Source organism: Sinocyclocheilus anshuiensis, unplaced genomic scaffold, assembly GCF_001515605.1.
Source record: "Sinocyclocheilus anshuiensis isolate Anshui unplaced genomic scaffold, SAMN03320099.WGS_v1.1 scaffold755, whole genome shotgun sequence".
Taxonomy (NCBI): domain Eukaryota; kingdom Metazoa; phylum Chordata; class Actinopteri; order Cypriniformes; family Cyprinidae; genus Sinocyclocheilus; species Sinocyclocheilus anshuiensis.
The window spans coordinates 363466-374320 of record NW_015552587.1 but is presented as its reverse complement, the minus strand read 5'-3'; the positions used below and the strand labels follow the sequence as shown (position 1 = coordinate 374320).

At 36.2% G+C, this 10855-nt stretch overlaps 1 protein-coding gene across 9 annotated transcripts in view; it reads left to right on the top strand.

The window, feature by feature from the left end:
• Positions 1–10855, top strand: part of nrg1 (neuregulin 1) — a 108839-nt gene that overhangs the window by 80080 nt on the left and 17904 nt on the right. For all 9 annotated transcript variants that reach the window (XM_016456348.1, XM_016456342.1, XM_016456340.1 and 6 more), the window contains one exon: positions 5891–6029. In XM_016456348.1, coding sequence (XP_016311834.1) covers positions 5891–6029 — 139 coding nt within the window. The remainder of the gene's footprint in view (positions 1–5890; positions 6030–10855) is intronic.

Below are 10855 nucleotides of genomic sequence, written 5' to 3'. Positions count from 1 at the left end.
CCTCTTTTGGAAGACCAAACAAAGTAGTTTCGCTTTCACAACGAAACACAGCGACTCCACGACATGGCAGCGGTGGCAACAGCAAGAATAAAAGTTATGCCTTCTTTCTTTGCGTGAACATTTGGGCGGCGTTATGCAAATCTTCCCACATCGTGATGTAGACATGTGGGGGCGTGTTAGAACGAGGCGTTTTAGGTAGGCGTGGCTGACTCTTAACTTTTATAAAGAATATCTCTTTGGATTTGAGGCTTTAGTCTTTGCAACTTTACAGATCTTCTTTATGCACCAAGAGCTTGTAACACTCCAAAGAGAAAGGAAAACTTGAAATCGCATCATATGACCCCTTTAACTTCTACAAGCTTAAATTGAGTACCAATATAGAATTTACTTTTTTAAATTATTGCCTGAACTAGCTTTTTTATATAGAAATTACATTTGTTTTTCTGTAGTGTTTACTTCACCACAGAATAATTTTCATCAGTGTACTATGTTTTAGTATTCTAAACCTACTATTTATTATGTACTATGTATTCTAAACCTACTAGTATTCTAAAACTACTGTGTTTTAGTAGTCTAAACCTGACTTTCTTTCTTCTGTGATGCAGAAAGGGAAAATTTTGAATAATGTTATGGTTGCTATTTTCCAGAACAATACAATTTAACGCTTGAAAGTTTAGGGCACTGGTGCTTTTATTTTTTAGAGCTTCTTTTTGAAGCTTGAATGCTCTAGTCCCCATTTTATTGTAACTGCAATAAGAAGAGATAGCATGAACTATGTTACCCGGCAGCCTATCTATGTTTCATTTGTGCTTAAATATTGAGTTTATGTCCTCTGCTAACATGCTGTGTGGCACGTGATCTAGTGACCTGATTCTCTGACTTTAAGCGAACAGCAGTACTGTGCATTGCAGATGTTGTATCACATAACTTTTAAAGAGGAAAGACAGCCTGTGCCTTAGACACACAGCACTCACTGAGTCACCGATAAACCTGCAGTATGATTCAGCAGTCTGTTCACTTCTCAGAACATAGGGGACACTGTGTTTCTACATATTAGATTAAAACCCATCTGAAAGAACAAAATATACTTCAATAAGCTTATGCTCAGATGGATTTTTCTCCTGTGTATTTGAGTAAAGGACACAGGAAAGTGCGGGTCCAGCAGTTGCATCAGAAGAGGTGGCACGTTTGCACTGCAGTATGATGCAGAGCCGGCGTCTTTGGTTTCTTCCCACCAGCAAAAAAAATGAAATGCAACCAAATCGATCCAGCACTGGCCCTCAAAGTGCTCACGCAGAGAAATAGACCCTGAGCGCTGCTGCATTGCAGTGGATGCGCTGCACAGCTATTTTTAGGGAGCATTTATTTTGAGACTCGCTGCGTCTTGCAGGTATTCTCACAGACAGTGACTCCACTACATGGGACTAAACCTGCAAACTTTGCATTGGGGTAGTTGACATGAAATACTTTTTGGAACTTGAAATGTCCTGTGTGACAGTTTTCTAATCAGTTTATTGTTATTATACATGCCCCTGTTATCAGCACATAATAATTAAAGGCACATGAAATATTTGTATTTTCAAATATCGATTTGTTACACCGCAGGGCCCTTGAACTAGCGGAAGTGAAAAGGTTTTTAAAAGTGGTGGAAAAACTTAGATAAGATATACACTCCTTTTTACAATACAGTTTCAATTTTTGACTTTTTATTACTTGCTTATTTTTAGTTATTTAATTGCGACTCCTTGACTCTGATGCTTCACTCAAGTTACAACTAAATTAATTTAATGTTCTATAACTGCACAGCTATGCTATATTATTTTAGTGTTTTATATGTTTTATATACTATTATATTATATTAATATTTTGAGTTGGCTTTTATTTTTATTTTTAGCTTGCATTTTAGTTTTGTTATGTTATTGTTATGCATTTGTCCTTTTATTAGTTTTTGTATTGTTTAGTTATTTTTAATTTCAATTTTTGTTGGAGTAATTTTAGTACTTCAACTTATTTCAGACTTTTAGAGCTGCTTTACAGCACAATTGAATTGTGTTTTCATCATTAAATCATTATTTTCTTCTGTATCCCTTTAAGGCTACTTTGCAGTAATCTGTACTGTATGAAGTGCTATATAAATAAAAGCTTGACTTGACTTTTTAAATTCATATTAGTTTTAAACTAAAATCTCGATGGAAAGTCCATGGAAAGTCAAGTTATATGTCAACTCCATTTCAGCCACCACTTGACTAAACCTTGGGAATTTTCCTGGTAATTTCCTTCTTTATGACCAGGTCGGTGTTCATTAACATGTCAAAAGACTCAAGTACAAGCATGAAGGTTACACAGCAACCCAATTGTCCCTCCTCTCCTTTGCTCATCACTCATGTTTATTTGTAGCATCTTCGCTGTTTGCCGCCAGACTTTGGCTGCATTGAGATGTGCTCATACGTGAGTTGAATGATTTGGCTCATGTCTCTCACCTTGAAAAGGCTCAAATGCACTCCTGCTGTTTTGCTGACAGTTGAGGTGCCCGTCACTGTGAGCGCAGGTTGCCAAAATGCCAATATCGCATGAATAGTGTCTATTTAAAATCTTGCCATTCTACAGTCTTTTTATTTGGCGTTTTCTGACGGTCAGTCGTATGCAAATGCACGTCACTTTCCCGTCCTCAGAAAACACTGAACGTTGTTGTGATGTGACGGATGATAAAATGTGCCTGATCACTAATGCTGCAGGTTTAATGGGAGTGAAAAACGGCAATTAGATTAACGGGACAAAAGCAATCTGTTACGCTGTCAATTATTCATGCAGCGCTGGTTGTCTCAAACATCAGCAGTTCGGATGGTAAAGATTTAATTACATTTAGCTCAAAGGCAGAATGTCTCCTGCTTCAGTGGTCACCTGATGGGGTCTGTGACCTACGAATCTAACTCAATTATCTGTCAGGATGAAGCCTGAGTTTTATTCTAATCTGCTCATCTTCATCATACCTTCAGTGGCTGATGTCCAGTATCGACAGTGTCGAGGGGAAGTCAGGACGGCCGGATGTGGCCATGCATCCCGGCCCGTAAATGAAAGTAACCTGATGTCAGAGCTGGTTAGAGAAGGCTATGGATATTTCCTGGTGGAATCGGTTTGGTCCTAAAAGCAGAAAATAGAGCCATTAGTATGTGAAGTCATGAAGTAACTTCAGGAGGTTCTCAGTCAGTCACGCAGGGAATCGGGGGAATTCACGGCTGGGTTGTCAGAAGGACTGATGTCCAGAACGTGTGCTCATTTTTTCCCTTCTGAAAAAGAAATACAATTTTAAAAAGTACTAACACTGTAAGCTGAATGTAATTTTTTTTTGAAACTTTACTTGCATGTTATTTAGAATTAAAAGAAAATTTAGTATAGTTTAAATTTGTGTTAAATGCAAATAAATGTATTGTCTTTGAAATGTGGATCAAATATACAGCCAAATTTTCCTCTCTGCCCTAGTGAAAAATAAATATACTAAAATGTATTTGAAATACATTTATTTCATGCTAGGTCTAAATACATTTACATATTTATATACTTAATAAAAAATACTCTTCAATTGCACTTTTGGTACACTAAACTGGTATACTTAAAGTCTGCTAAATTGGAACAACTAATTTTGTGCTTAATGCACTTTAATTGTGCGAAAGTAGAAGTCCAACTAAAGAAGTATATTTGATTGTGCTAAAGTGGAACTAAATTGCAAGTATACTTCAGGTACACTTTAAATATACTTTAAATGTCCTCATTTGTAAGTCACTTTCGATAAAAGCATCTGCAAAATGACTAAATGTAAATATAATGTAAATGTAAATATCTTGCATTTAAAGACAGATATTATTCAAAGATCATGCAATCCTTGTAAATAGCGGCATTAAAACACATTTTAGGCTTAATATTAAGAAATGTGCATTGTGCGCAAGTTGTACTCCAAATAGAGTTTAATTATAATGTTTATCTCAGTAAGTCTTGAGCGATATGTCAATAACTATATAGAAATATGGATTTGAACTATACTTAGAAATAAATATATTTTAAATATAATACTTTTTTACGTCATCAGAGAAGAGATGTTGTTGCAAGGAGAGGGAAAGTTATTTTGAAAAAAGATTACAAGGAAATATGAATTTATATATACACTGCCATTCAAAAGTTTGGGATCAGTAAGATTTTTATTGTTTTTAAAGAAGTCTCTTATGCTCATCAAGGCTGCATTTATTTGATCAAAAATACAGGAAAAAAGGAAATATTGTGAAATATTATTGCAATTTAAAATACCAGTTTTCTATTTTAATATACTTTAAAATATCATTTATTTCTGTGACGCAGTGCTGAATTTTCAGCATCATTACTCCAGTCTTCAGTGTCACATGATCTTCAGAAATCATTCTAATATGCTGATTTATTATCAATGTTGAAACAGTTGTGCTGCTTAATATTTTTTTTTTTTCGGAAACTGTGATGTTTTTTTCAGGATTTTTTTATTAATAAAAAGTTTAAAAGAACAGCATTTATACAAAATAGAAATAATTTCTAACCATATACAGGTGCATCTCAATAAATTAGAATGTTTGAAGACTGGAGTAATGATGCTGAAAATTCAGCGCTGCATCACAGGAATAAATTATATTTTAAAGTATATTAAAATAGAAAACTGGTATTTTAAATTGCAATAATATTTCACAATATAGATAAAATCATTTATAATAAACACTGCCATGTTCCACAAAAAAAAGTAAGAATAGTCCATTTAGATTTTATGGTGACTTTAAAAGTGCACTTAAGTGTGTTAAGAAACAGTCATGAAAGTGTACTCTACACTTAAGAGACCTTTTATTTCATATATTATCTAAAAGTACAGTTTTTAAAAATATCCTTTTAAGATTTGAAGTGGGCTATAAGTACAGATTCAATACAGTTAAGAGGGCCGGCCAGGTTGTGACGACTTTGATTATTCAATGCTGCATTGATGACGCATTAGAGACGCAATGCCAGATGTGACGCGTGAGCTGGTGTAGAGGTGCTCAGTTAAAAATGTTGATGAGCAGGGACTTTGCAGACCGCTGTGGCTGGAGGAAGTGCAGAGGAAGGCAGTAGATCTAAAGGGCTCAGGGAAACACTTTGTCATCCCAGTGGTTGTCGACACACAGCAGTGATGCGCTTTCGTATTTCCAGATATTATCGAAATGTTACAGGTACGGACTGATATTATTTGATGCTGTTCAGATTTCTAGAATTGGTGTTCGTTTGAAACTGTCACATGCTTAAAACTAAATCACGGCATTGCATGATAGTGCTGCTTTGTAAATGGCTATATTTGAGCAGAAACATAATTATTTTAATGGTGCTCGTCTTTGACTCTGTGTAGGCGTGCAATGAAGTAGCTGTTGAGAAATATTGCATTTATTTCGGTCTCAACAGCCTGATGTTCATTGATGGCCTTCTCTCCTACTCGTCTTATATTTAGCAGATATTTTGTGAAGGTCATTTGAATCAGACACCCATACTGTGCATGTCATGATCTGCAGCTCAGACCCTTGATCTTAGACTAGTGAAGCTAATCATGCTGTGCATTGAAACTCTAACCTAACTTGCTGTGCATAGACCTTCTGACAACTTTAAACAGTTTAACAGTTTAAAAAATGTAATTTCATAAGTCAGAAACATCTTTCATGTGGGCAATCTTTATGGGCTTGCTTTCTCTTAATTTGCTTAGTAGCACTAACATAGTGTTACTGTTCACAGAAGCTCTAAACTAAGCATGCCGTGCATTGAAGCTCTAACATAACTTGCTGCACCTCATCGTTGATTTTCTGCAGTAAAACTGTTCCCTGCTCAGTGCACTTATGTGTTGTGTTGATCTGTGCAGCGGCCACCAGCACCACTCCCTCAGCCAAGACCTCCAGTCATGTGACGCGCTGCAGCGAGAGCGAGAGGAATTACTGCGTGAACGGCGGCGAATGCTTCACGCTGGAGGTCACACCCGGCAACATCAGACGCCTCTGCAGGTACAGCTGCTCATCCGCACGCGTTTAACACTGAGAGATTCAGTCTGCCAGTCGCAGAGCCATTCTACTGTGAACGTGTTTTTCTTAAGTCATTTCAGTTGAGGTTTGATTCTCAGGCAGTGGCGTGAGAGAGGTAGTAATGCCTCCTGAAATAATTCAATGAGAAAATATCGACAGTACAACATACTGTAAAACAATGCCGATATATCACTCTTTTAAAAAAAGGACCAGCGACACCAGCTATTGAAGTTGCAGTGGGAGGCGCTGTCTTCTCTTGCTTCCTCTGAGCTCATTGGGTTTTAACCGAAAAAGCAAAGCATAAAGGGTTTGGTGGGTGGTAATTGCAACATAGGCTCATTGGAAATACGTGCCTCTACCTACATTTCTGCAAAACTCAAAAAACTTACCTATACACAGGAATCGCTGCAGTTTCCAGTTGAAATGAACACTAGAGGCAGTAAAACTCCCACAACTTTTATTCCTTTCCACACAAAATATGATTTGCAGGTCCACAGTTTCGATTTATAACGCCTACATTTACTTGAGGAATATTATGTTATGAATTCAAAACAATTTTAACATGCTGCAAGATTTGAAAACTGAAACTTTTGAACGTTGTCGTCACATATACAGCTTCATATGAATGAGTTTTCTAACTCAGTTGGTTTTCTCGGTAACTCACGCGCTTCAGTGGTGAAGAGCTCTGGTACGAACCCTATTAAACTACGGTTCAAACAAGACAGCTCAAATCCGCATAAGGAAGTAAAAATAGCAACACATACGTTTTATATCACTTTTGCATTTGTTAACGCTATCGGGAAGGTTTAGGCTGCCAGGGTCACGTATTGAACTCGCGTTTTAGCGCCACCCTCTGGACGTTTCATTTTAAAACTGCCGCGAAACATTTAGTAAGGTATGTAATAATGGTGTTACAGAAATGTATTTAGAAGCACGTATTTCGAATGATCCTGGGTTGGGTAATTGAGAACAAATGGGGAAAAGTCATGTGAGAGGAGGCAATGCCTCCAAACCATTATGATTGGCCTTTTACACTGTTCATGCAATAAATCCTACACTGTAAAAAAAAATCCGTAAAATGTACGGTAAAAAAACGGCAGCTGTGGTTGCCGGAATTTTACCGTAAAAAATACAGTAGCAACATTTTAGGTTTTACGGTTTAACTTAAATTTACAGTTAAATACCGTAATTTCATTAACTGATATAATGTTAATATACCAACCTATTGAAGTACTGAAATCTGTTTTGTACCATTGTAATACACTGATAACCACCAAATGCAGGTGGTGATGAGAAAGTTACATGATGAACCAAAGCCCATCACAAGCAGCTTTTAAATAATAACATATATAGAAGATGCACAGTGTCATTCACACAAACACTAAACACCATCATGGTAACACACATGAAACTGAAATAATGCAATAAACATTCATTTAACAACATTAGGTGTAACACACAACCCTAATATACAAAACTGAAAAGAAAAAACTAAGAAGAAACAGTTATTTCAACAAAAAAACATCAAATTTGAAATGTAACGCAAGGAATTCTGGGAATGTCAATTTACGGTTATTCACTTTAAATTATACGGTCTTTTTCACTTCCAAAAACGGTATACTACCGTAAAATTAATGTCCAATACATGTAATGTCCAATACAGTTTTTCACCGTATATAGTAGGGGAATTTACCGTTAACCATTTAACAGGTTTTTGCTGTAGCATTTTTACAGTCTTTTACCGTTAAATTCACGGTAATTTTTTTACAGTGTACCTCTGTATAGATTGTTCTGAATAAGGCTGGGCGATAATGCAAAAAAAAATAAAAATCTAGATTTTTTTCAGAACATTTGACCGATTCTCGATTTTGACGATTTTTTAACTAGTCAGCTTGAAAATGTAACTACAACATGATTCAAGTAACTTTTTCTTTATTAACCCTCTAGGTAAGAAAACTCTATTCGAAGTGCAGCACACATGAAGTTGTCAACATGATGTAAATTTTAAACAAATCACTTATTAAATATATTTGCAGAAAAGATGCATGAACTACAACTACATCTTGCACAAACTTGTCTTATTATGTGTTCAGAAATAATACGAGAAAATGCTTTTTAAAAAATTCTCAAAAGTCAAGGTAGACAACAGTAGCCTGTTATTAACTATAAATGTTCTGTAACAACAATGAACAGCAGCTTTAAGTCTGTCACCATGATGCAAACATGAAATATCAAACATACAGTAGTAGGTACAGGTTTTGGTTACATGTTTTATCATTGGCATATTGTCAAAGTGTCTAATTCTAGTGTTTGGTAATGTTTCTGATTACTCGATTTCTACAAAATTAAAAAAAACTTTAAATACTGATTCTGACTATTAAAGATAACAGCTAAGCATCAATTCACAAATAAAAATAGACATGAAAGTTGCTCTGTGTTCTTATAGTTACTATTTTGGAATAAATGTAAAAATGCTTAAAAAACTTGATGAGATATATTCTTAGTTTTGATTAATAAAACATTTGTAATATAATAATACAAATTAAAATAGTATTGTCTGTTGGTTTTTTGAAAGTGTAGCAACATTTATTTATTTAACCTGAAAGATGTGGTAACATTAGTTATGCTATAACTGGAACATCATTTTACATTGCATTAAACTTAAAGGCAGTGAGAACTTTGCCTCCTCATTTCAGATCACATACTGCTAGCGAAGGTTTTTTGCGTGCATGGCTCTCTCTGACAGCACTCTCTGGGGTATTCATGCTCTTACTGTCCAATTCGGTGAATAAGCACAAACCCGAGTGCTGAAGTCAGGACTGCACTGTCGGTAAGATCAGTAAGCACTGCAGTCAAGAGGAGCTTCTCTCTGTCTCTCTCTTTACTGTAAATGCAGTCGCAGCAGGGGCAATTCTAGGCTTTTCATTTTAGGGGGGCTCAGCCCCCAGTGAGGGTATAATAATAATAATAGCCTGATAATAAATATATATATAGCCTTTATAAATAAAATAAAAAATGTTTGATTAATAGGGGTCGTATTGTAACCAATTTTACTGTTTGCATTTCTAGTACAACCCTCTTTCCTTAGCTCAAGTATGCAAACCTCTTTGCCACATGCACTGGAATATGTATTATATTGAAAGTTACATTTTCAAATGAAAATGGCAACATGATCGTTTTATGCGTTCATATGTGTTTCATTTTCGCTGGAGGAAACAGCGGTGGTGTGATGAGGGGTGAACGCAGTGAAAACTACAGTAGATTTGAAACCGATTATTGCTCCCCCATGATATTTTGTAAACTGGATTTATTATGACAAAGAACTGCACAGATGCAGAAATTATAACAATCTATCGATCTGCACCGCCGCATTCAGCGAATTGAAAAATAACGCGCTGAAAGACGGGGAGGAGCCGATCGAAGTCTGCCGTCGTTTTCATATGAAATTTAAAGGGGATTGAGGCGATCACGAATTTGTGTACAGTTTATGGAGCTAATCGCTATAGCCCCCCTAAAAATGGCCGAGCGACGCCCATGAGTCGCAGTCAGACGGCAGCGCTCCTTGGGGACTGTAGATCTCTTTCCATCAGGGGCCGCGTGACCCTTAACAAACACGTGGATGTAGTGCCAAGTAGTGTTGCTTTCGTCAACGATAAAACTAGACTAAATGTCATCAGTTTTCGTCGACTAAAACTAGACAAAAATAGTCATGGATAATTCTGACTAAAATAAGACTAAAATGCTCAGACTTTTAGTTGACTAAAACTTGACTAGACTAAAAAGAGTATGAACGTGACTAAAACTAATAAAAACTAAAATGACAGCTTCACACAAAGACTAGACTAAAACTAAAATTAAAACAGGCCGCCGAAAACAACACTAGTGCCAAGTCAATTATCACTAGTAGTGATTTGATCAGACTAAAGTAAGTATTAATGTTCAGTGTGTGCTCCAGACATGAGAGGTGTGTTGGTACTTTACTAAGTGATCAGACACACTACTTACTGGATGATAAAACAGGAGAAAAAGTCCCACGAAGGGGAATGTCCAAGCACATTGAAGGAGGAAGCCGAGCCATATCTAGAGACCAGAAGATCACAGGTGGACTTTTTTCATGTTGGACCCAGAAATTCATGAAAATCACCTAGCAACACCCTAGCAACCACCCACAACAGCACAGCATCAAAGCGACTTTTGGATGTCCAACCCTATTCACACTGTCCTCGGGGAAAGCCAAAAATCTAGTTGTTAACGTGTCCTCTCGTTATCTTCTTATTGTGTAAAGGCACCGATATACTCGTTTTTTTTGTTCTTCACTGAAGGATAAAAAGAGCATCCTGACTCATCACACTGCTGGGAGTTGCCTTTTAATGAATAGGCAAATATTAGGGGTGTAACGGTACACATAAAAAATGCTTTGGTACGGTTTCTGTACAGCAGGGGGAAAAGCTAAACATAAAATTGCTTCTTTTTTCCCTTTTTATTAAATAGTGGTTTACTGAACAAATAATGGCTGCATACAGGGAGCCCTGTTACTTACACAGTACTATAATATTAAAGGTTACACTTAGAGCCCAAACTGTTAAATTCATTTTTATTTATTTTTAGATATAATTAACACTCAAATAAAATATTTCTATGCAAATATGTAAACTGCACACAAGGCAGTTTTTACATTAACTTCTAAATCTAAAAAAAATGATGTTCCTACTCCAATCCGTGCTGCCTTAAACTGAGTCACATACAGTGGGTACGGAAAGTATTCAGACCCCCTTAAATTTTTCACTCTTTGTTATATTGCAGCCATT